This window comes from Python bivittatus, unplaced genomic scaffold (assembly GCF_059951505.1).
Source record: "Python bivittatus isolate LINGU-HERP-01145 unplaced genomic scaffold, Pbiv_v1 ctg000350_np1212, whole genome shotgun sequence".
Classification (NCBI taxonomy): domain Eukaryota; kingdom Metazoa; phylum Chordata; class Lepidosauria; order Squamata; family Pythonidae; genus Python; species Python bivittatus.
The window spans coordinates 39,029,040-39,056,754 of NW_028277074.1; the positions used below are offsets into that span (position 1 = coordinate 39,029,040).

A 27,715-nucleotide genomic window follows, 5' to 3' on the forward strand; every position below is an offset into this window, starting at 1 on the left:
GACACTATGAATGCACATTGGATATGACATGACTTGGATTAAAGTAATTTGAGAACTACCTTTACTTGTGCTGTTTATGGAGTTCTAGATTGTTTGCTTCTGCAAGTCTTTTGCACCCTCCCCTAACAAAAAGCACTTTTCTTTCCAAGAGACAGCCAATTTATTTTTCTTATTTTTCCTGTACTCACTGAAGCTGAAACTTCAGAAAAGAGGCCAGATTATAATTAGAAATAGTGAAGCGGCCCCCGCACGTAGGCAATTTGGGGGAATGCAGACTATCTGTGAGGTACTGGGAGGGCAAAGCTATGTGTTATAGGATGTAGTCTATCCTATAACACCTATTTTGGAAAGTATCCCTCAAGGGTATTGTAGGGTGCTGTTGCATTGCCTGAATTGCAGATTCAGCTGCAAATATGGATTTTATTTCTGAAATGGGAAGAATCTTTTCATTTGCTTCAGAATGAAGAAAATCCCTACCAAAAATCAGCTACCAAAAATTTGCTACTTGGGAGGCCAGCAAGTCCTGGGATGTTTCTGTCTTGCTTCAGCAGAACATTTCTCCTAGCACTGATCCAACTCTGGGTTATTTAAAAATATTAATGAAGATGTTAGTGATACCTTGTACATGTATGTTTCACACTATACTTTATTTTCCTGCCAAGGAAAATTGCGTGTTTAACTGTTTTAATTGCATATATGTAATTGAGAAATCTTGTATCAAAAATAAAAACAAAAATAATACAATACAGCAGAAGCAAAAATTTAAAACATGTAACATATAAAAACACATGACAAAGATAAATTGGATATGTAAATCATAACCAATAGGTATGAACTTGGTAACCTTCTTGTATGGATAACTTGCTTGCTTAACAGAATATATGGTATTACATTCCTGTTAAGGCTATTTAGCAAGTAATAACATTTTTATGTGATGGATTTGTTCTCTATAGAAGAGATAGACACTGATCCTTAAGTATTATTTTATGCTATATCTTATGAATCTGAAGTTCCATTTCTTTCCTTTGACTGAAGCTCTTATTTAGAGCTTCGTATACAGTGGTGCTTAAATGTTTGTGAAGTCTTTTGAATTTTCAGTGTTTCTGCATAAAGATGACTCAAAACGTGATCTGTTCTCCACACAAATCCTAAACTAGATAAAGAGAACCCAATTAAACAAGTGAGATAAAAACATTGTACTTGTTCATTTAATTATTGAAAAAAATGACCCAAAGCTACATATTTGTGTGCGGCAAAAGTATGTGATCCTTTGCTTTCAGTAACTGGTGTGCCCCTCTTGGGCAGCAATAACTGGAACTAAATGTTTTTGATAACTGTTGATCAGTGCTGCACATTGACTGGGAGGAATTTTAGTCCATTCCTCCTTACAGACCAGCTTTAACTCAGGGATGTTGGTGGCCTTCCTTGCATGAACTGCTGTTTCAGGTCTTTCCACGACATTTCTATAGGACTTGACCATTCCAAAAAATTAACTTTCTTCTACTTTAACCATTCTTTGATTGTATGACTTGTGTGTTATGGGTTGTTGTCTTGCTGCATGACCTCCTTTCTCTTGAGCTTCAGTTCACAGACAGATATCCTGACGTTTTCATGTAGAATTTGCTGGTATAATTCAGAATTCATAGTTCCTCATCCCGAGGCAGCAAAGCAAGCCCAGACCACTTAGGACTTGTGTGGAGAACAGATCATGTTTTAGCTCACATTTATGCAGAAATATTGAAAATTCAAAAGATTCACAAACTTTTAAGCACCACTATAAATATACAGGGAGCCTCATACAGAAAATGTTAACCATATCAAATTTTAATTCAGCTTGGGAATTGTATCATTTCTACCAGGTTGTTTTTCCCACTCAGCAACTTTTTAAGTATTTTACTTAATTGTTCTTCCTTTTTTCTCTGGTAATTGTACTTCATCCTTGACGCAAAATCACAGAGACCCAATGAATTAAGCATCTATACCTGTACAGACTAATCTTTAAACATTTCAGTGATTATGTAGCTGGAACTCCTTCAAACTCCTTTGCTCCTTTTCCTGTAAGTGTGTGGAACTCCTTTTCAGAACCAAGTTGTGAGGTTTCTGTCAGTCTTTAGCCATCTTATGAGTAAGTGCTGGTACTGGAGTCTCTGGGATAAAGAAAGTATTTTAAAGTTTCTAAGCCATAGAAGTATTTGGCCTTAATTGAAATTATGCAATAGTACATACTCAGCTTGAATCTTATAAATTTTATTTTAAGTTTCTAATTCAGTTCCTTAAATAATTGCAATATTTACGTTTTACTAATATGTTGAATTTTTTAAACATCTGCAAAACTGAATGTATTTTTATTATTACAGATTTTGGACTAATCACGATGAACGATTTTTATATATGTTGATGGAATATGTACCTGGAGGTGAACTTTTTAGCTATCTACGCAATATGGGACGCTTTAATAACAGCACAGGACTGTTTTACTCTGCAGAAATAATTTGTGCAATAGAATACCTCCATTCAAAAGAAATTGTTTACAGAGACTTAAAACCAGAAAATATTTTATTAGACAAAGAGGGGCATATCAAACTCACGGACTTTGGCTTTGCTAAAAAGCTTGTTGATAGGTAAGTTACTTCATGTTGAATTTGACTTTTTTGCAGGGAAAAATGGGGAAAATGGGTATAGAAGCTGAAATTTTTCATTAAACTAATAATATCAGGCATAAAGTGATTAATACTCTTTGTTTTAACCTTCTTAACTGATGTGTATAACACACATTGATTAATTTATTAGGTACTATCAAATCAGTGTCATCTGTTAGCAAGCACAGAGATAGATTTTCTCCAGGAGGATCTGTCCCTAACCTGATCCTTCAGGTATTCTAATGGTGCACCCATTACACTCTAACTGAGTTTATCTACCTTGCTGCTTGTCATCCTCTTCTTCTCTTTCCTGTAACAGACATAATTAAAAATATTCAAGCAATATTTTTTCCAAGTGCAAATGCAGAAGGGAGGGAGGGAGGGAGAGAGGGAGGGCAGGCTAGCTCGCTCTACTAGCATAAAAATATGATAAACTGAATTATATCAGGCTTTTAAATGTATTTAAAGGACCCTGAAGATTGTAAAACATGCATGCTTTTATCTTGTAACAGAACAGTGCAAAGTAATCCAAACCACCCTGAAGACAGTCCATTCCATAATAAGGTCATCACTCAGTTACTTGATTTAGAAATGTTTGAATATAAATTTTGAGGAATTTGAAGGTAGCGTGTTTGAAAACTTAAAAAACTTAAAAATTACTTACCTTAGGTACTCGAAGAAAAGTACTTGAGTTATTTTTAATTTATGTTAAAGCTAATTTGTGTGGGCATCTTCATCACTTGCTATTATAACTGATGAGCTGAAATCTGATTCACAATTTCTTGAATGGTTTCTTCCCCTGCTTTTCAGCTTTATTCTCAGGGTGCTTGAGAATTTACTTCAAATTTATCTTGTGTTTGAACCTCGCTTTTTTTGGACCTGCTTTTAATTTAGCTTAATTGGATACAATCAGACAAGTATCATTTACAAGAAAGAATTGAAATATTTATTCAAATACTGAAAATGCTCACATCCACCCCCCTCCCCGAGAATGCTTTGTTAGGTGATCTAATTCCATAGTTCAGAGTACTTGAACAAAGTTCCATTGTGAAAAAGGGGCTAATGCTAACTAAATTTTGTACATACAGAAAACTTGAATGTAACTATGCATTTTACATTTCATGCTGGTGAAGCAGTTTTAGAAATAAAGCTATGGATCACATGGTGTACAAATTTGTTTAGAGAGCAAAATATTATGGTTTGCAAAATTGCTATTTTCAGTAGTTATAAGTTCTAACTAGATAAAGAGCTGTGTAGGCATTTATTTCCTTCCTCAGGACGATGGTGTTTAGGAAACAATATATTTATTTATAAATTTATTTATATTTCAAATTTGGTCACCACCCATCTCACTATAACTTTTTGTATACTCTTACATTGCAATAAACAATATAATTTGCTATCCTACTCATGTGAAGATTCTATGGCTGAAGCTTAAAAAGAGCAATGGATAAACAGTTTAAATAAAAGCATAATAAATTAGCTGAGGCAGATTATCATAATTAAGTCTGTAGTCCAATTTCGATTGTATTGTTTCTTTTTTATTGACATTTATTTTTATTTTTTCTTTCTTTTCTCCAATAAATATTTTTCCTATACAGTAAGTTGCTTAGCTTTGTAGGGAACCTTGTTCTAAAACATTGTTTCTCAAACTTGGCAACTTGGAGGTGTGCTGGCTGGGAAATTTGTGGAGTTGAGGTCCACACATCTTAAAGTTGCCAAGTTTGAGAAACACTGCTTTAAAGGCACACAATATAATTAAATATTATTGAATTCAAAATCATTATTCCATCTGATATGTTAGCTAGAAAGGGTATTTCATGTTTACTAAAAAAAAAGGCCTTTTATGAAAGAATACTATGATAAAGTATTGGGGAAACAGGTCAAGGTCTACATTTTGTTACAGGTTCTCAACTTACGACCATTCATTTAGTGAGTTAAATATTTTTCAGTCATATTACCTTCAGTGATAAGACTATCTGACACAACTTCCCCTCTGTCTTTAACATTCCCTAGCAACATGCAGCTACATGAAAGCTGGCTATGTACTGTAGAACTAACTCCAGGATTCTCTGTAGTATGCAGGACTGCTTCAGCATACCAAATTATATGGAAAGGTCGAAAATGTTAAGATGATTCCTAAGTTTGTGCTAGTCAACCAAGATACACAGTTGCAATTCTCTGTATATTGTGTGAATCACAGTGGGATCTACTATATAGCAATGATCTCAGAAACATGAAGAATGGGAGTTTATGGCTCTTACTATCCCAACTTTTGACTTTCTATCAGTCATATAATAAATTGTGAAATTCACTTCTAGTCACTGAGTAGGTTGTGAACCTATATTTAGCAGAATAGAATAGACTGTTAATGTATTTTCCAACTAAAAATGGAAAAGAACATTGATAAAAATTATACTGGTCTTAAATACAGGGATACATTTACCAAAATAATGTTAATAAGTTTTTTTACATCCAATTTTGTGTTTGTTTTATATGACCAAGATTACATTCCATGTGTATTAACAGCATTCCATGGAATCATTTATCCGTAGCAAAACTGGAGATTTGTTGTAATTCAGATTAATATGAAATCCATGTTATATCACTGTGTGACAAGAGAACTAACAAATAACTTCTGACCTCTATCCTTTATTATGGGGTCAAGGCCTCTGAATTATCTTCCTATGCATTCTTCCACTGTGATAATGACTGTTCTACAAAGGTTACCTGAAGTATTCATTCTCTCTGCATAGTTATTGCAGATTTCTGTGATTTTCCTGAAGAGCTGAAGAGAATGAAGTGGGAAGCTGGATGACTACAGAGCAGTTGGTGCTTGATTCATGCTGATGACATCCTGTAGCATCCATCTGTGTTTGTTTTTAAAGGATATGAATAAACAGTGTTCGAAGAAGAAGGTTTTCATTTCTATTATTAAGTTTAGGGAATGCTATCCAGCAGATCTCCTCCAGGTTATGAATGGCTTGACAAACCTGGTCTCTCTCTTTCTGCAGGGTGAATCATCATCTACCCACTGTGGTGTTTTCTAGTTGCTTTGCATACTACAGTTTTAATTATATGCATATTTTCTTTGATGTACACCCTATTGAAAAGAAAGACTGTCTTCTAAATGACCAAGCCTAAGATTGTTCTGTGGATTATTTACACGTGACTTATGACTGTTGGTTGAAACATCACTGAAAGCCAAGATAACATATAAACGGCTCATAACATATTAAAAAAATGTGAATTTTTCTTCACAGTTGTCTTCACCTTTCATTTCCTCATATGGCCACCTGCATGAGGAAGATTGTTTTTCTTTTTCTGTGAGCTGTTAAGAAGAAGGGGGATAGAATTACAAAATGCAGAGGGAACAGCATGGGAAGTAAACATGTAGTATAGTGGTTAAGGTGTTGGATGAGAATTGGAGAGACCCAGATGCAAATCCACCATCAGCCATGGAAACTCTCTGGGTGAATTTGGGTCATTCCCGCAGCCAAATCCATCTCAAAGTGTTGTGGTGGGGATAAAATGGTGAATGCTGTTTTGAGCTCCTGGAGGAAAGTTGGAACATAAATCTAATAAAATAAAGATTATTGAGAAATATCCAAACTAGAATATGCATGATAAATATGAATTAGCAGCAAATTGTAGTTCTTAGTCCCATATGGATCCTCTGAAGATATAGAAAAGGAAATAAAGAGGTAGAATTGATTTATCCATTCTGTAACTTCTTAATTGCCAATCTCATGAGGCTAGAAATGTCCACCATAATCTCCCAATATATCAATATTGTATCCATCCTAATATTTTCTAATAAATCATAATCAAAACAACATTGCTTGTGTACCATAGATTGACTAGTCCAAGGCGAACATAACTATATAGTTGCAGTTCTTCCCAATTTCTTGTTGGGAGAGAAGACCATAGATGCCATAGAATTCCATGTGCATAAGATGTGAAAAAGTACAAATAAGCTACTGGAGGTAATTCTGCCTTCAGTGATAGGAAATGCTACTTTAGGAACACAGTATACCAAATCAGAATTTACAGGGTAATGCCTTGCATTTGGGGGACATCTGCTCTGTAGACTGCTGTCTCTCTTTAATGGGGCAAACCACAATTAAAATACTGTAGGAATTAATGGACTGCACCAGGCTCAATTTAAAACAGGTCATAATTCAGAACAACTAAAAAGATGCCCTTTAAAAAAAAAGAAGAAAGAAATCTGTTCCTAACTGAACTACTCTCAAAAACTGGTGAGGACAATATGAAGGCAGATGCCTGTTGCCTGGCATCTTGCAAAACCTAAGCCAAAAAATGTTTCCATTTTTGTTGACGGAACCCAACTTTCTTTTGTTATTTCAATGATTGCTCTTCTCTTGGACAGGTGTCATTTGTCCTTCATTATAACAGAAAAAAAAATACCAGGTGGAATGAATAAGTTGAATAACAGAAAAGAAAGTATAAGAATCAATTGCTACTGATAACATACGGCTGCACTGATAGTTAAAGTCTATCCAGAAGATATATTTGTGTTTATTTGAAGTCTGCTATAATCTGGGATAAACTATTGTAGCTAAGCATGGAATAGTGAATAATCAGTATCCCCCTTCCCCAATAGACTCTTAAAACTTTCTCAATAATATTTAGTGTATGGGTGATTGATTTTTTAAAACACTTGATTATTTATTAAATGTATATGATTATTCTTAAATGTATACTTTTGTAATATGGCATTTTTTGTGTAGGAAATATAGATGTGTTTCATATCCATAAAGGTTTGTTTTTGTTTTATAAGGAGAGCTCCCACTATATTTTAGGAAAGTATCTTGCCAAGTACGTGCTGAACTATTTTACTTTACTGCTAGTTAAGTATTTACAATGGGATAGGTAGTGTAAATAGTTTGCATATGGCAGCTGTAGGCAAAGGGCCAGGCCTTGAAGTTGGTGTATTTAAATATAGCAAGCATAAGAGTCTGAATGAAACAAACTATTCTGGGCATGGATATTTTTGCTTCCAAGATATTATGGTTAACAACTGATTGTGCATATTTTTCTTTAGAAGGATGAAGTTAAAGCCAAAATGTTAGAGGGCACTAAAGTATAGTATTTTGGATATAAGAACAAAGTATACATTTTAAGCTTTTAATTTATGGGTTCTGTTTGACAAAAAGAAAAAGAAATCCCTTTAAATTTTGAATTAAAATGCATTGCAGTGCTGCAAGAAGGTATGAAGGTAACTACTTGGATAGTTAGACCATATGTTTCATTAATAATGTGAGATGTAAATTGGGATATTTGGTTCAAAATGATTATTTGATAGTAGCAGGAAAAATGCATATCCTGCTCCTTGAACGTTTTTGACCAATCAATTTGCAGGCAGAGCTTCCTGATATCTTATAGCATGCTTAACGTGTTAAATATTATAGCACAAAAAGTGGCAGTGGGTTCCATGTTTGCTCACTATTTTTGTTGGGGGCTGGAATGAGACAGTATAATGTAGGGAGGTTTAACTTTTTCTGAAACCTTGACTATATTTAGCTTTTAAATTACAGCCCGAAGACAGAACTCCAAAAAGCAGAGAGTAGGTTCAGGACAAAATTAAATTTTGTTTTATTTCATTTACATTTATATTTATGTTTAATAAAAATTAAGAGTAGTTTATGATTACTCTTTAAACACATTCAAAGCTACATATTTGAGAGATCCAGAGGAAGGGGAGTCAAGTCATCACTTCTTTATGCTGCTGGAATTGAATCATTATTCTTTGGAGTAGCACAGTTGAGTTGTTTTGATTAGGAATGTGTATGCCTTATTTTTCTAGGATCTTTGCATAAAGTCACTATACTTATTATAGTGGAGATAATGCAAGAAATCTAGCAAAGATATAATGTAACAAGCCCATGAAAGAAGTTTGGCTTTATCATTATATATTGGATCAGCTGTTAATGGCTGCTACAAAAGTGAAACTTCAGCTGAAGTCTAACAATTGAATAAGGGGATATCTGTCACCTGATGATGGCTGTCAGTTGAAACATAGTTCACAGCTGACAAAAAGGAGGCTGTGGACCTTGAAAGAATCCTACTTGGAAAAGACATAAGAATAGACTGGTGGTTGAGAAGAGCAGGAAAATTATGTGGCAAGATTGTAGTAAAGCTTCAGCCTTGTGGCAACATGAACACCTGTAGACTTTACTTGAAAGTCTGATTAAAGGGCACCTTAGCAGGAAGTCGGTGGGTTACTTGAGGCAAAGGAAGATTAGTATATATCACTTGTTCCTAGTAGCGAGAGGTTGGCTGGGGGAAGGTTTCAGAATCTAATTTGAGGTACAAGATGTGAAATACATTACTGTATTTCAGATGTGAAGAACAAGAATTAAACATATGGTAGTCCTTGACTTACAACCATTTGTTTAATGACCATTCAAAGTTATGACGGTGCTGAAAAAAGCAACTTTCGACTGGTCCTTCCACTTACAACCGTTGCAGCATCCCCATAGTCACATGATCAAAATTTTGGCACTTGGCAATTGGCATGTATTTAGGATGGTTGATGCATCCCAGGGTTACATGATCACAATTTGTGACCTTCCAGGGGGCTTCCAACAAGCAAAGTCAATGTGGAAAGCCGGATTCACTTAATAACCACAGCAAAAAAGGTAGCAAAATCAGGTGTGACTTATGTAACAACTGCATCGCTTAGCAACAAGAGTTCCAGTCCCAATTGTGGTTGTAAGTCGAGCACTACCTGTATTAAATCTAAGATTTATATACCTAAGCAGTCTCATCCTTTCATTTGAACTTCAATACTATTCTTTATCTAAAGGAACTATAAAAGACTTTTTTAAATAAATCTCATATTGTTCTTTTATCTTGTCTGTTTATCATGGTGATGTCAAGTTCATGCTTAGAACCAAGTTACTAAATTCCTTGAAATAAGTAAGTTGCAATAGTAAAGTCTGACAATATTTGTAATATTACATACAGCAGTGACTTCCATAGACCTAATTTTCCCCAAAAATAAAAAAGGGCAAAAATTATATTGCTTCACAACAACTAATCTGAATGACCACATTGTTTTTAATATGCAGGGTATAACAAAAATCAGGCCTCAGAGCCAGTCACAACATGTTTTATAATTTTTTTTCAAAGAAAATTTAGTGTGCTTAGAGATATTCAAAGGCCATGTGTCAAATGAGTAAGAAAGTGTTCAGAAAAAAATGGCAACCAATTCAAACTTTCAATGTAATTTATATAACAAATTATCTATAGGGCCTGGATTTTGTATTACTTTGTATATTAATACATTTTTGTATTTATACTAATTTATGTTCTCAATTTTAATGTGACATTATTTAGTGTAATATATTTAGTCATCAAGCTAGAAATTCAGTACTCTGGAGACAAAATGTCCAGACTTTCTGGATTTCTAAATACGTTATTTTTATGAAATTTCTGAAATGAAATAAATGGTCAAATTTACATCTGAGTGCTTTGTTGTCGGCCTTGACTTATGTCAAAAAAAAGTAAGCCAGTTTAGACATCATTGACTCTGAAGGTTTGGCTAGTGTGGGAAGTAACAGAAAAATTAAGGTTACGGTAAACTGCTTCTTCACAACATTGATCCATTTGATCATCAATACTTGAAGGAGTCTGTTTTTATTAGTTACTAAGTATTTGTGACTGTTGGATTCTATGTATGGGTGATTACTTATGTCTAGTGCTTCAAAATATAATATTAATTCACCTTCATTTCCTAGCAGTGTGAGGAATAATTCAAAATGCCACTCAAAATGCCATTCAGGAAACTTTAATTTTCATGTTAGGGGAAATCATAATTGCATGCATTTCCATCACCTTTTTACAGGCAATCAAAAGACTACCTGTGTGTGAGCAGCAGCTAGCATATGATGGTAATAATTGCATATCTTTAAAGCTGATTCCAAGGAATAACCTGGCTTCTATGGAAACTGAATCCTAATAAATATGAAATGTATATCTAATTTTATTGTTTTGCTTTATTTTGTTTTTCTTTAGGACATGGACACTGTGTGGGACACCAGAGTATCTTGCCCCAGAAGTCATACAAAGTAAAGGTCATGGAAGAGCAGTAGACTGGTGGGCCCTGGGCATTCTGATATTTGAGATGTTGTCTGGGTAAGGAAATGTGGAATTAAGAAACTGCAAAAACTGAAATGTCCCAAATATTAATTTTATCATTTATATAAAAACAGTTTTGGAGGCACAGAATGAACTTCTTTTGTATAGTATCAAATAGATAAATATGCCAAATTTAACATTTAACATTGTGTGACAAAAAGATGCCTTTTAAATAATATCTTAGTCTCAGGAAAGTGAAAATGGACTTTCAGCCTCCTTTCTGGCAGGGTTTCTCTCTCTCTCTCACTCTGTGATGTGTGGAGTCAAAATGGAATCTGAAGACAATGTACTGAAACCTGAAACTTACTGTATGATTGGGCTAGTCATTATCAGTTTAAGATTAAAAGGAAAGAAGATTTTTATATGCATTTCTTGGGTTTCAAGCAATGGAATATAATGTAATATTATATTACAATATTATATAAACCCCATCTATATGCAATTTAAAAGATATAACCCAAAGTCAGATAAGGAAATAAACCTACAGCACATCCTTTCCAGCAACCAAGATCCAGATAAGCAGAAAATAGCATAAGAGAAATGATAAACAATGCTTTAATTAAGGGAGAAACCACACCCAAATCAAGACTGGCAAGTCAAGCTACTATATATAAACAACTAGCAAACTTCACCCTTCCATGCACTGATGTTACCTAGCCTGGTAATGAAATGACTACAGGAAAACAACTCAGCTCAGAGAACAAAAACAAGCCAACAATATTATACATAAATATAGTAAATGAACAATGTATTTATGATGACAGCCCCCGGTTCCAGGAGGATTTTGTTCATACAGGATGCACAGTATATTGAGATAATCTGATATGTTCCATTTCTGATTTTGGTGGGGCTCATATTTACCAAGGAACAAAGACTTGCTAGCTTATTTTGCCTGTTGGGTTGGGCATGCCACCACTTTTAGCTTCCAGGGGTTTGGGTTAGTTGGTTGGTTGGTTGGTTGGTTGGTTGGTTGGTTGGTTGGTTTTTTCTGTGGGTATATATAGGGGAGAAATTAAATGTTACATGATCCCAGCAATACATTTAATCTACTAGGTAGTAGCATTCTCAGAGTAATATGTAGATTATCTCCATGCTTTATTGCAAGCATTATTAGAAGTAATACATACAATAAATGTCCAGGGCCAAAAATCCAAATACTTAGTTTAGATTTGGAACTAAATGTTTTTTCTTGTTACAGTTTCTTGACAATGACATGAATTAGATTACTTGTGAACTATCTTTCAAAACTGTGGAGAATTTTATCTTATCAGTCTCCAGTTAATGGAGTATAACATTATTCTTGTAGAAGAAAGTATCTTTTACAATGCCATCACAAAGCAACAAGCACATAAATCAAGGCATTATTGTAGGAGCTTTATAAAGTCTTGAGCATTACAGTGTTCTGCAGCATTTCCTTATATATGATTTTAAACTGCTTTTGTTTGTTTCAAAGTATTATTCCTAAGCCCTCTGAAAAAAAAATAGGTTTCACAGTAGCATATACATTGTTAAAATGAATAAATATATAAAATTGCCCTACACATTCCGTGTTTCTTCTTCAGGCATACAGTTGGTTCTGTGTGATACTGTGTTATCTACATACATTTTAATTTATGGTAGTCAGTAGCATTGATAATTTTACATACCTCTTTAGATACCATGTATACAATCTACAGCTTGCCAGTTACATATGGTCACTGAACACATACATTGCAGCATGACACAAGAGCTGAAAACCCCACTGAATTTTATTGTGATTTCCTGGTTATGAAGGCAATCTGGCTGCAACATCTGTCATCCATTGATTGCCAGGATTAATTTGGCTGATCTGGCTGACTAGTTAGGTATATTCTGCCTCTCTCAGAGTAGATGGCTGTTTCGGTGGATATATTTTGCCTCTCTATGTGTGTGTCCCTCAAAAAGATTGGAAGAGGATGTCCAGCCCAGATAATGGGGCTATGATAGCTTAAGAAAGACCAATGGTGCCATTCTCCATATTTAGATTGTGCATCTCACTCTGTCTAGCTGATTGTTACTCCCATCTTCACACAATATAGTTTATATTTTGGCCTTACAAGTGATCCTAGCTAATTTAGATTATCCAACAAACTATAGTTAAACATTCCATGGATCATTGCAATACATGGCACCACATTGTGTATGTATGTGTTTTGTTATGGGAGAAGTATTGAGTGTATGTAAATATAAGAAAGGAAAAGGGGAATGTACCATAATCACCTACTATGTAGCTCATAACCCACTGTTTTTCATTTCTGAAAAGCAGCAATGAAAATTCTATTTAATTGTTTTGTTTAAATGAGGTATAGTTAACAACAATTGAATAAAATGTATTAAGAATCTCTGATTGTCACTGTAGAATAACAAAAATATGTTCTTTGTAATGAATCTCAATGATAGTATATTGATTCTTGTGAATGCTTACTACTCTATTCATGATTTTCCCCTTCAATAATGTGTCTTCCAGGTAATTAGTTAGGCATTTTAAATATAGAACTGAATCCTGTACTTCATTTAATGTTAAAAGGATAGATATTCTTACAAACAAGCAACTAAAAGGGTGTTAAACATAGGGCTTTACTTCCTTCCACCCATTTCAATGATTTCTCAGAAATATATTCAGTAGTTAAATATTAATCATAATGACGACTGAATAATAAAAATACAGTAACTTTCAAATAATTACATTTGTAAATATAAATAAACTGACAGCCTGTACTTTTAGTCTTAACTAATTTTTTACTGGCTTTGCTTTTCCAGTAAAACTTCCTTTAAAATGATAAAAACAAAATTGAGATCTGTTTTTGCATTATTAAAATTCTTCCTAAATAAGCAAATATATAAAACTCCTGTACAGAAAACAGAAGCACCCTAATAATTTTATTTTTAAAAAATCCTAAATAGAATTTTAACTAAGGCTCATGTGTTATTTATATCATACATATCTATATACAGTATACAAATATTGCCTGTCTAACATAAACATCAAAACAATATTGTATGACATCAACTTCTAAACCTTGTCACATCAGATACCAACCTGATGTGACAAGGGATATCACATAAAGGAACAACAGATAAGAACTAGTAAAAATCTAGTTTCTAGAAACTTGCTCATACATTTCAAGTGTTTTTGTTTACTGCACAAGGGTGGGCATAAGTAATGTGTGAAGTCACTGAAATCAGGATAAGTACTGTCCACCTACATTGTAAAAGTAATTTCATACCTAATGAAAGAAGCATTTTTACTATAGATTAATTTGTTATAGTATGTTTCTATGTACATTTTTCAAACTTTCAGAAACAACTGTCTGAAGTTATGTTTCTTTAAATAGATTTCCTCCATTTTTTGATGACAACCCATTTGGAATATATCAGAAGATTCTAGCTGGTAAAATAGATTTCCCCAGGCACCTGGATTTATACGTAAAGTAAGTGATCTTAAAAATGAGTCCATTTTCTTTATTTTCCATTTCAGCATTATTTTAAAGTGGGAGGAGGCAATATGTGCAGGGTGCATGTAGCCACCAGCCCTTTCCCCAATCAGATTGCACTGCTACATTTTAGCGTCCAACTTTGAAACATACAAATATTTTTAATTAAAAACACCAACAATAGCTATGTTGATCATCTGCAAGGCTTATTTGAACCATTTGCGTTTGGATTCTGTTTCCACTTCACCAAAGGCTGACAATTATGGCCCCAGATCTTCAGATGACGCTACCTTATCCTCATCATACCTCCTATAATCCCATGGTGGCGGGGGGGGGGGGGGACTACCTACTCCTGTTTTTTTTTAATGTTTTTTTAAGTTGCTTATCACATGTTAAAGTGTCATATTAAATACAGATCATCAATGTATTAGAAATCCTATGATGTGAACAAAGGACTCTGCTAGTAGCAGTGGAAGTTTCCTGCTGTTGATCCATGTTCTTCCTTATCCAGGACCACACATTAATGCCCTTAAAATCCTAGACTTCTTGTTACTTATTCACTATATTCTGCTTAATTTTTCAACCCAATGTTTTATCAAGAACCACTGCTGATATAATCAAAACATTTCTTCCTCTTAGAGCTTCTTCTTTCTTTATTTTTTATTCCTTCCTAGGACTGGTTAAAGGCAGGAACTGTGCTAGTTCTGTTATAGTTGTTCTACAGATCACTCTAAAGCCTGTTTTTCATAAAGGGAGACAATAAGAGTAGCAGCATTTTATATTTCTCCAGAAATGATTCACAGTCTCATGACCTGTCTCCCAAATTTAGCAGCAGTACGTTGAATGGCTACTACCTTGGAGCCAGTTGGGCTGCAACATGGATGGTTCCAATATTCTTATTCATGACACAGAGAAGGTTCAAATGATTTGCATGGATCAACTAATTTTAAAACATATTTATTTATAACTTATGGGTTTATAACTATTTCTTTAGTAGATTCATTTTAAACTTGTAGTTGCAATCTTGTAAAAGTACCTTTTGGTTCTTCAGGGTTAACTACTTAAGTCCTGACATAGCCTTTTCCCTGTTTTTGGAAACCTCTAAGCTCTCCCTTTAGAATTTTTACTACAGCCTTATTTTCTCTACCCTGAATAATGCTATTAAATAATCTTAAAATCATTGCTGTAGCCTGTATTTCAACTAATTGGTTTTTGGTTAATTCACCAATTTTATCCTGCAATGTATTACATTCTTAATTTGTTGCAAACCTTCACATTTCTGACTGCAGAAACAGTAAAAGTTTCTTCCTGTCATTAGCCTTTTTAGTACTAATACTCATATTCATCCAAATTGCCCGCATATCACTTTGCATTAAGATAGCTCTGTCCTGCCATGGTAATATTGCCAGCTAGAGTACTTTACAACAAATGGGAAAGGGAAGCCCTTTTATTTGTACCAATGTTGTGGATACCTCCACTTCAGCAGACTGATTTTCCTTAAATACTTTCTTAAATATGTTTGCATATGTCAAATCTCCCCCTCTCCACAATTATCCACCATGTACGATGCACAAAGGAAGACTGAACAATTCAACCACTAATCTATTATTCTTCATCTTTTATGTATTTTATTATTATTAAACCTATAAAGAAGCATAAATAACAGATGACACAGCATAAGCAAAGTTTCTTACAAGCATAAACAGTTCTAAATATACTTGTGTTATGCTTTTAGGTAGCTAAGCAAAATGACCAAAACAGAAGAGATGAGCTAGCTTGTTTATTTATTTATTTCTTTAGGTCATTTATATGGCTGCTCATTATAAACAAGTAACCCTGGGTGGCTAACAACCATTACAAAAAACAATATTATAAAACCAATATAAAACAAAACAAAATACAATTAAAAATAAGCCTAATAAAATAATAAAGGTGCCACAGCAAAACACGTCAAATAACTCAAACGCTAAAACACAAGTATCGGGCTCTGCTAATATCTTGGCCGCAAGATCTGAGAGGAAAACCAGGTCTTCGTGGGCTTACAAAAGGGCAGTAGGTTCAGAACCTGCGTCCCAAGTGTTCCATGATAAATTCCCCTTTGCTTCACTACCAGTCCTGGCAGAAGTGTTTTATGTGCATAAAGTATAGATGTCCTTGGAAGGCCTCAAAGCATCTGCACCAAGTTTTTAGGAGGATGTAGTAACCGTAACACTTGAAAAAATGGCTTTCAAGGGGTTCTTCACTCACAAGCCAATCAGCCTTCTAAATTATTGATATAATCCCAGTACATAAGGCTCTGTAGAGCTGACTTCACATCTTTCCTGTTCTAAACAAAGCAAGAAATCCTGAATAAATTAGGGTTTTGTTTTGTTTTGTATCCAATTATATGTTCCTTTTAATTAAAATTTTAATTAAATTTTCAAGGTGCTAGAGCTGGTTGTCCTGTCTTTGTGCTAGTTTTGAGATAGGCAAAACAAATGAGTTGGCCTCTCTCATCAAATTGTGCTAAAAGTGCTAGAGTTCTTGTGATCTGTGATGAAGATTTCTTTAGCTCCTAGCCAGAAAGTCATGATTGAATAGTAATGCCCAGAATTTTCAGCCAGGAGGGCTTTTGGCTTTGCTGATTGAATTTGGAAAATTCTAGTCCCAACATATATAGAAAACAAGTTGGGGAACTATATCCAGGATAATTTGAACTTTCATGGAAAATTTTGGCTGAAGCTGACCAACTGGAGTCTAGGAGCTTATGTGTAATCCCTGTTTTCAAATGTTGCTTGGTATCAGTTCCTAACTTCACCTGGTAGTACATCATGGTAGTCTAAAGGAAGGGTGATATGCTGCTAGCAATGTCTCACAAGGAGAATCAGTGCAGGCAATTTCTTTATACAAATATTCCCATAGCAATGTGAGAAGAAGCCATTGTATAAAATATTCTCATGCTGATATCAAGTAAATGTAAATTAAATCTTGGAAACTAATTTAAGACAGGCAACTAATGCATATATTTCAGGCATTAGTTAATATTCAGGGGACTAAGTTCAGAGGGGTAGCTTGTAAATATTCCATTTTAATTAAAGAAGAATCAGACTTTCATTAGGCCTTATTTTCATATTAGAACTTGCATACTTAATGAGGAAAGGATTTTACATAACAGTTAAGTGAATTGCAAAAAATGTTTGTTCATGCCATCCAAGTTCTAGACATTAATTGTAGATGAAACTTATTATACAGGCATACATTTTTGTTTATTTTAGGACTTCATGGTATATTCTTAAAGTACAAATATAATGGGCAAACTATAAATATAAAGGCATGGAATCCCAAAACTTAGTTTTGACCAATTGTGGGAAAATTTCTCACTATGAGCTAAATTCTTGGGCAGAATTATTTATATTATTTTTGTAGGCTTCTAGATGAACAATCTTTCATACAGACAAGGGGACTACAGGTTGCCTTACCGAAGGTCCCCTACCAATGTTTTAGCTCATTCAGTTAAGAAGCTTTTTCAAGATTATCCAGACAGCTTGTTGGTTTCATAAACTCTGAAAGACATGGTGGATTATTAGCTAGATTGCTTAAGAACTTCATGATTGTTTGGAACTATAAAAACCCCTTGTGGACTTTTGTGCAGTTCCAGCTAATATTCAGAACTTGGAAGAAAAATTCCTGAAAATTTGAGCGGAGAGTTGTCATAATCTGATTAAATTAAAAAAAAAAAAAAGATAATGGAAGCAAAACCAAAACTTTTTTTTCTGCTTAACTCTACAATCGCTTAAAAGAATATTAGCAAAGATTTAACAAAATGGAAGTCTTGATGTAAAATACATGCTGTATATATAAATAATCACAGCTAGAGATATGTGTCTGTGAGCTTTAAAGCTCCACTCAATCAGACCTTCTAGTTTATAAGACATATTTCTCTTAACGCATTTGCTTTTGTACTCAGTTTATTTTCTGCCAGAAGCAGGTGGAAAGGTAGATTTATTTTCTCCTACCCTCTCAGAGTTATTTACTGGTCAGCTCGGTATTGGAAACATTCTACAAGTAGTCCTTGCTTAACAACCACAATTGGGGCAGGAATTTAGGTCACTAAGCAATGCAGTTGTTAAGCGAATCATAACATGACCAGAATCAATTTTACGATCTTTTTTGCAGCAGTTGTTAAGTGAATCACCGCATTGGTTAAATGAATCACATGGTTGTTAAGTGAATCACGTGGTTCCCCATTGATTTTGCTTGCCAGAAGCCAGCTGGGAAGGTCGCAAATGGCAAACACATGACCCCGGAATGCTGCAACCATCTTAAGTGTGAGCTGGTTGCCAAATGCCCTGATCACGATCACATGACCGCAGGGTCACTGTGACCATCATAACTTTGGGCACTGGTCGTAAGTCACTTCTTTAGCATTGTCATAACTTCAAATGGTTGCTAAATGAATGGTCATTAAGCAAGGACTACCTGTATAGATATAATTCCTTCAGTGAAAAGATAACTATACGAACGGTATTATTATTATTTTTTAATCCTTTTTTCTTCATTTGTCCAGGGACCTTATTAAAAAGCTTCTTGTGGTTGACAGAACAAGACGAATAGGAAACATGAAGGTATGCTTTTAAAAAGAGTCTTTTCATTACCTCAGTTCATTAAGGAAACGTTTCTCTACTCAAGAACAAATGTCAAATTATTAAGATATGTTGTGGGGAGAGGGACTTACAAGTATTTTCATTATATAAAAGCTGTAAGACTCTTTCAGCCATGGGTAAATTACTGTTTTGTATTTGATAAGATTTTAGCAATGTGATATTTTCACTTTAAATGTAAAATTGAAATAAGTTTTCAAATTTACATGGGATAGAGGCATATTGCAACCTGGATGCATTGGAATGCAAATTCTATAAACTAGTCAGTTTTTCCCCCTAAAGAAGCAATATTTATTTTCATCAGGTAATTTTTTAATGTATACTACATGCCAAACAGAAGAACTAAATATAAATACTTCTACAATGGATACTGTGCAGTAATACATATTAATACTGTGGATTTCAGCCATCCAAGCCCTATGCCTTAAGCCTTGCTTCTTATATTTAGAAATAGTTAACACTGATAAAACTTGGCACAAAATAATTGCAAGCTTACTTAATTAATGTACTTTGGGCATGGCCCATTGCAGTATAGTAGATAGATTGGTAGAACTTTATATCCTTACTGAGCATTGAAGCTTGCAAATCCCGTTCATGTAAGTAATACAAAAGTCACATTAGCTCATTATTCTTTATCTAAAGAGATTAGAGAACATGTAAAATCCTTAAGGACACTGCATTTTTTTTTTCATGCAGCACATTTGGTCCTGGATTTTGTTCAATACCAGAAAAATTGGTCAACTTGAACAGCATGCCTTCAAACTACAGGTGGCAGAAATCAGTGGCCCATGTCAGTATATAGAGTTTATGCCATAACATATTCAGGGACTTTCTTGCATTAAATAAACTTTTTTTTTCCCAAAGAATGGAGCTGATGATGTGAAGAGACACCGATGGTTCAGGTCTATAGACTGGGATGCTGTACCACAGAGGAAATTAAAGGTGAAGTGCACAAAAACAGATTCCATTTTGGAAGAAATACATTCAAGAAATATTTATTTAATTAATATGGTGGGGGTTGTGTTTAAAAATCTATGTGAAAAAAACCCTAATATGGCCTAATATGTCATGTCTGAAGATAAACTTGTTTACATGGTGAATCTGCCATTCTGATGTCCCATGTACATCTGCGCTCCACGTGCAGATTTCTCCTATGAGTAGCCAGAGGGCACAGCTTCCAAACCACCCATTCATGGTTGAATAATTTGTCCAAATGTAGGACAGAATCTTTCAGGTTATTTGTTACAATTAGAATATTGCAAAATGTAGTTTCATCCTGTAATTTGAAGCAGCTGGAAATAAGGTGCACATTGCATAGAGATGGAATCTTTAATTACCAAATTACAGATAGGTGGAAGAAGCCAGCAGAAGAATGCAATTGCTGTGTTGCACATTCACTATTTAAGTATTTCATGATTAATTACAACATGCAGTTGTAGTCATATAATTACTCTGCCTAGTTATGGTCAGCAGGTCCAAGCTTTTATATTAAATCCATAGTCTTTGGATGTAATCTTCTTAAAAACACACATCAATTATAATATTATTTTGTGTATTTATTACATAATTTATATCCAGCTTAACTCAATAGAAGCCAGGTGGCATACAATAAAACCCAAACTCAAAATAACAATCATGCTAAAAGCCAGAACTAATAAACCAAATAAAGTTAACAATTTTTTTTAAAAAGCAATAAGTAAAATTATCATTGCAACATTAGGCCCCAGTGGTAATTTTCCATTGGATTGTATTTCCTGTTTTGTACAAGCTAATTGATCTAATGTATAACTAGATCATTAGCATACTAATGGTATCTTAACCCAGACTGAAGGATGATTTCTTCCAGCAGTTTTGTGTAGAAGCTGAACAATATGGAGGAAGAGGGCACCCCACAAATGAATAGCCAAGTTGAACCACTCTTCCCCTTATGACCACCACTTGGAACTACCCAGTCAAGAAGGAATGGAACCACTGCAGAATAGTGTTTTCTGCCTCCAACTTTAACAAGTGGTCCATACCATGCTTGATGGTATGGGATTAAAAACTGTGTAGACTTCTAACAGGATCAAAAGATTTGAATTCCATCCATCCGTGTACCAACAGAAGTCATCCACAACAGCAAACAGTTCCATCTCACACTTGGGTCTGAAACTTGGCTAGAAAGGATCAAGATCTACCAGTTACAAAATTCCTCAGAACAAGTAATAATATTCTTATATAACTTAAACTCATCCCAGATGCTATTGTGCCATAGAGTCTCAAAAAAGTAGGGCAAAATACAAATTTCAAGACTCAGCTTCACATGAGATTATATTTGTTTACTCAAAACTTACTTTGTTGTTTCATTCAGCCTCCTATAGTGCCGAAAGTATCAAATGATGGTGATACATCTAATTTTGAAGCTTACCCTGAAGATGACTGGAACAAAATACCACCAGTACCTCCTAAAGATTTAGAAATTTTCAAAAACTTCTAAATGTGTGATACAACAAGTCATTAAGGTATTAGATACTTGTCTTCCGAAAGCACCATTTTTATAAGCCAATGTATTTACAGTCTTAATGTTAAAATCTTTACATTGTTGCATGTAATTAGTTTATAGAATCGCATACTGATTTTTTAAATTAAAAATAGAAGGAAAAAATGCCTTAAGATTCCATTACTGTCTTTTAATAAAAATATAATATTAATACAATGTTCTGGAATTATTTTGGCTATTGTGAAGACTGGATAGATTTCTTCTATAGGCACAACTGCAATTTATTAGATGGCTTGTATTTTGCATTTTACATTGTATAAAAAGAAGTATAAATCTCTGCACATGGTAGTTAAGGATCTAAAATCTTATTTTCTGAGCTCTAATGAAAAAAGTTAAATATTTACAACGGAATACCAATACATTGAATATTTATTTTTATTTATTTGCTAGAAATTGGAAGAAGATTGATGTGATAGGTGGGAACTGGAAAAGAAGAACAGAAAATACTTCCAAAAATGTCTTGAAAATGAATATTACTACATTATGCATAGATTTTTTAAAAAGAAATAAGGTTAAAATTTGAAAAATAGATAATAATCATCTTCAGTAGTATAGAATTGGCATTAGTTCAGTTTTAAAAAAGTACTGAAGCACCTACCCTGATGTGTAGATATTGAAATTATAGGGTTTTTAAATTCAAAGTTAGATTTGTTTATTGCCATGCCCAAATTTATTTGCATAGTTACTTCATACACTAATTATGTAAGTTTATACTAAAATTGCCCTTTAAAGCACAAGTTAGTATATATGTATATAATGAAATCAGTACATCTAAAGCACAGAAACTGTGCAGAAATGTAAATTTTTGTATTTTACAGAGTCTATGGTTTTTATTCTTAAATGTTTTCCAAGATGCTGCCTAGAAGTAAAAGAAATCTTGAAATGATACTTGTTTCAGCATCTTCTATACATTTTATAATTCTTTGTAAAAAGAAATATACACATAAATTTTGAGAAAATTGTAACATTTCCAGTGCTTTACACCTGCAGCCATACATCTTGAAAGCTGAAAGATAAAAAAGACCTTGTGCAACATATTGTACTATTTTCCCCTTTCAGTATGCATGGTATTGTCTTTACAAAGTTATGTTAAAGTGATGTGGCTGTATATCCTAATTCTTCATGACTGCATACTATGTAAAAGGTATTTTTGTTCATTCCTTATTTTTAAGAAATTATAGCAAAATATAGTGAAACAAGTGTTGTTGATGGGTCTAGGGTCTGTTACTGTTTCAGGTTACTGAAGGTCATCAAAACCAAGCTCCGTATCCAAACATAGATTTGTACTCCATTATTGAATAATTGCAAACTTCAGTAGATAAAACAACTTAAGAGCCACAATTGAATGTCCAATGTTACCTGACATTACCTTTAACATGTTCTTTACATAATCAGCTTTAAGTTGGCAGTCAATTTAGTGCCCCTTGGCATTTGTTTGCCTTCGGATATCTACTTTGGCACCTGCCAAGCATCCTACCCACATCTGACATTTTAGAATTCTTTTAATTAAATGCATATACACATATCCATCACGCAATTCCTTTTTGGTTTAAGTAACTTTATGCAAAGCTGCAGGAAAAGGGTGAGAAGCAGTGAGCAAAATAAATTAAAGGCAGGAGATAAAAGAAGAAAAAGAAATCTAAATGTTTATTAAATAGAGAAGAGGCTGTTTTAAAGCAAAGTCTGAGATTCCAAAATAATTTTTATTCCCAAGATATGGCACCTTTTGGTCCCACATATACTCTACATCTATAGGGATTCTTAAAATATAAAAATGGGTGGGATAGTGGCAGCCCAGTGTATTATTTGGAAATTCACCCACTTGCTCGTGTGCAAGGGAGTTGTTTTAAAAGCACACTCTCAAAAATTCAAATGAGTCTACTGGGCCAGAAATTTGCCTGCCTCTGTATCATCACATGAATTTTTAGGGGATGAACATCTGTGAATTCTTCTGAAACTGAATATTCTGCATTTTAAACCTCTATAAATGAGAATAACTCGTGCAATTTGTCCTGCCAGAATAAACCACAAAAGTAGAATATAAACTGCAGTGTAAAAATATACATTTATTAACATTAAGCTAAGGATTATTAATCTGCATTGTTCAAAGCAATACTACTATTAGGGCTTTGAGCTTACCCAGCTTCCAGATAATCTACCTATGTATGTTTAGAAGTTGTTTTAATATCCTTATTAAACTACTGATTCTTCTTCCCTTACTTGATATCACATTGGTAATAGTCTGTACGTATGGGAATTCTCTACTTTTGACATTGATTTTTATGAACTTCGTCCGTAGACCATGGCTGTGATTGGCTTGAAGCCAAAGCACTCCAATAACCTCAGCTACCACTTTTTGTGGAGACTGAGTATGTTTCTAAAGTGCACGTTTAGCGACCGTTCATAGTTATGATGGGGAGGAAAAAGCTTTGCAACCAATCTTCACATTTATGACTTGCAGGTCTGTAAAGCAAAGGAAAGCTGAAATAAGATCATAAGCACAGTTGCTGTTTCACTTTGCAACCACTTTGCTTAATGACCGAGTTGTCAGTTTCAATTGTGGTTGCTAAACGAGGACTGCCTGTAGTATCCCGATGGTCTTACACATAGCAGTAGGTGCTTTTCACTTACACAGCTTCCTGTCATTTCCCCAGTAGCAAATTAATTTATTCAAGTGGCTGCTATGTTGCTTCTGTGTCTGCTGATTCTTAATGTATTTCATTTGTGTGTCTTAATGAGGAAGCTGGGGAGTGAGCCATTAAGCAACAGAATGGATGCATGAAGTCAATTTTTTATGTGGTAATTATGTGGTCTTCCTTAAATTTCTATATTATGCATTCAATTGTCCTGTTTTTAAAAATGCAAAAATAGTGTTTACAGTCAGTGTTGTAAATAGAACTGTGCACAGCATTCAAAAAGTGCATCCTCAAACCATGAAGGAAGCTAGTTTTCCCAAAACATTTAGCATGGGTGTTTCAAGGACTTTTCCAGCGTGCCTTCATATCCGTATGCACGCATTGCTGGCTTGCTTCACCTGCATTCCCAAAAGGAGTGGAATTAATGTCCAAGTGGTGCCTCGGTGCTTTTCTTCAGAACTGGAAATGGCATTTCTATACCACCAGACATTACCCAAGTAGTGAACAAAAATGATAATCATACCAATAAGAGAAACTCACATAAAAATAAAAACATATTGAAGAATTAAAACAATACAAAAAAATCTAAAGGCCAAATCACAAAGTGGCATGTGCCTAAAATTCCTTTTCAAATCATTTTCCTTAGTTTTGGAGTGAAAGCATTCCATAATTTCAGAATGATACAAAGCTATCAAATGGCCATCTTTGAGTGATGGTATCTCAAAAGGGCAGATCTTAATCAAAATGGGATGGGCAGTGTCTTGATTAGCAATGAAGCTGTTTAGAGCTTTTAAAGACTGTAATAGTTCATCAAGACAATTATCATTAAACACACAGCAATTACTCAGTTGAGAATAGACATCTGCTATGAGCAATATTTCCACTCATTATGAAGTTAATTTGAATTTACATCAGTGCTACATTTTATAATCTGCATACAAGACCACTGCTCTACTGGGGGCAACAGAAAGCCTTGTAACAATTTGATAGTGTATATTATGCTTATGAAAACAAAATGAATGCTAGCTTCTTTTAAATCACCCTAGAAACAGACATGTTTTATTAGAACTAATAATTCTTTATGGTTGTTTATACTTCAAGCAGAAGGTTTTTTGTTTTTTTACATCAGGAAAACATTTGTGATAGACCGGTAAGCAGGGTCAAAGCAACTAACAATTAGGACTTTCTAAACAACCTGTATAAATTTCTATCTGGCTGTTTTCATATCTACCAGAGGTTATCCTGTAAATTTATCCAATATTTGTGAGTTTGAGTTTTAAGCAAGGTTATGTGTATAAAAACGTTAATCTATCAAAATTAGGTACTAAGCCAAGTTTAGCTAAAGGACCAGATCTTGAAAACCACATAAATAAATATAGCAAGTAATCATGTTGATGTATGGAAGAATTAAGATCCAATACTGCTGATATGGCACAATTTTTCAGCTTTCAAGAAATGTAGCATGATTCCATTGTACTGTACTATGTACAGATATCCTATATTTTGCACTTTTCTATGGCAAACAACTGCTTTATAAATACTGATGTACAGTTAAATAAGTTTCATCTATGTATAAAACCAAACTGATAATATAAAATATCCAAGGCTAACTGATATCAGAGAGGTTGCCTGCAAATTCTGTCTCTAGTGTAAAAATCTGTACAAATACATAAGTCAGTCTTCATTGCACAATGAAAATCACTGTGATTTGTAAATAAAATTCAGTCCAAAAATACTTCTGCTGTTTAATGTTATATTATGATTAATATTATATTAAATATATACAATTCCTACTTACAGAAAGCAGCTTACAATAACAAAATAAATGTATGTGCATAGTAATGGATCAGGAGACTGCTCACAGATACTCATACTTCAGTCATCTCCTTATACTGCAATGCACTGTACATGGAGCTGCTCTGAAGACCACCCAGAAGCTGCAGCTGGTCCAGAATGCAGCAACTTGGGCAGTTATGGGTGCACCATGGCACACCCATGTTATATCTATGCCAGCTGCACTGGGTCCCAATGTGCTTCCAGATAGAATTCAAGGTGTGGGTTGTCACCTATGAAGCCCTTCATAGCATGGGGCTAGATTATGTGCAGGGCTGCCTCTCCCCAGTTGCTTCTACCTGTTCCACTAGGCCTGGTAGGTGTAAGGTTTGCCCCGTTCGACAGAGAAACTCCCGTGACACGTGTGGTTCACAAAAGAGGTTTACTCATGCATAACATAGCAGTCACAAGCAAAGCCAGGACTGGCTTGGTACAATTGCATCACTCGTTATATTCCCCCCTTCCCGCGCTTTTTTCGCCCCGCGATCGCGTTACCGTTGCGGATTATCGGCCCCCCAATAATCCCTCTTAATTGTCCATGATGGCAGGTTCGGTCAGGGTCCATTGTCCTTGATTGACAGTCCCCCTCCGGCTTGGGTTGGTCCCCCCCCCATTACGTGCAAGCCCGAGGGTTCTGTGTTGCGCGGCGATCTTGTTTCGCTCCCTGCGGCCCCGTTCATTGTTGGCTCATGCCGTTATCAGTGTAGAGTTAAAACTTCCGCTGCGGTTTTCCTGTTTGGCTGGGCGCAGGTGGCCCATTAATTAGCGGCGCTTTCAGTTCCTCTTTCCCTCGCTAGCTGCCGCCGGTGGAATTCGCATGGTCTGGCTGTGAGCTTCCCCGAAGCCCCGTGCTGACGGAACCTGACATACTGCCCCCCTGAAAACAAATCCCTCCCCCCCAACTTTATTTTGGTTTCCCGGGGTATTTGTTGTAAAAGTCCCGCACTAGGTCCGGCGCTCTTATGTAGGTTTTGCTTACCCATTCGCTGTTGGACTTGGGAAAATGTTTCCATTGCACTAGGAGCTGGACCTGCCCCTTGTGCCTCCTGGCGTCCAGTATCTGGTTGATCTCGAAATGCTGCTCTCCACCAACCATGATGGGTGGTGGCACCCCCTCTGCCTTGTGCCAGGCGTTCCCCGGCTGGTGCAGCTTTAGCAGGCTGCAGTGGAACACCAGGTGGATCTTCCCAAGGCTTTTCGGGAGCGTCAGCCTGACGGTTACTGGATTGATAACCTCTGCAATGGGGAATGGCCCCACAAACCTCGGGCTGAGTTTCTTCGATGTCTGGTGTGTCTTTAGGTTTTTGGTTGACAAATACACCTGGTCCCCCACCTTCCACTGCCCCTCGGGGAGTCTCTTGCGGTCCACGTGTTTTTTGTAATTGGCTTTGGCTCTTTGCAATGCCGCGTGCGCCGCTCGCCGGGTGGCGTCGATTTGGGCGAACCAGGCGTCCAGGGAGTTGATTTGGGATTCCGGCTGAGGCAACTCCGGCATGGGGACGAAGTCTCTCCCAGTGGCTACTTTGAATGGAGAAAAGCTGGTACTTTTGTGGATGGTGTTATTGTATGCTACTTCCGCGAATGGCAGTAGCTCCGCCCAATCGTCCTGTTGGTGTCCCACGTAGCAGCGCAGGTACTGTTCGAGCCCCCCGTTCAGGCATTCCATGGCTCCGTCCGTCTGCGGGTGCGCCGCGGAGGAAAGGGCTTGCTTCGTCTGACGCATCTACTTGTATGATAAACCACAGATCTGGGTCGGGATGGCGCAGGATCGGCTCCGCTGTGAACCGCCGTTTTAGCTCCTCAAACGCCCCCT

The 27,715-nt window shown here is 35.4% G+C and overlaps 1 protein-coding gene across 1 annotated transcript in view; it reads left to right on the top strand.

The window, feature by feature from the left end:
- Positions 1-25,793, top strand: part of PRKX (protein kinase cAMP-dependent X-linked catalytic subunit) — a 53,334-nt gene extending 27,541 nt beyond the window's left edge. Inside the window, exons 3-9 of the mRNA XM_007437220.4 lie at positions 2,358-2,621; positions 10,680-10,799; positions 14,156-14,251; positions 18,801-18,858; positions 19,759-19,836; positions 21,245-21,395; positions 21,824-25,793. Coding sequence (XP_007437282.1) covers positions 2,358-2,621; positions 10,680-10,799; positions 14,156-14,251; positions 18,801-18,858; positions 19,759-19,836; positions 21,245-21,370 — 742 coding nt within the window. The 3' untranslated portion in view covers positions 21,371-21,395; positions 21,824-25,793. The remainder of the gene's footprint in view (positions 1-2,357; positions 2,622-10,679; positions 10,800-14,155; positions 14,252-18,800; positions 18,859-19,758; positions 19,837-21,244; positions 21,396-21,823) is intronic.
- Positions 25,794-27,715: the final 1,922 nt, after the last annotated feature.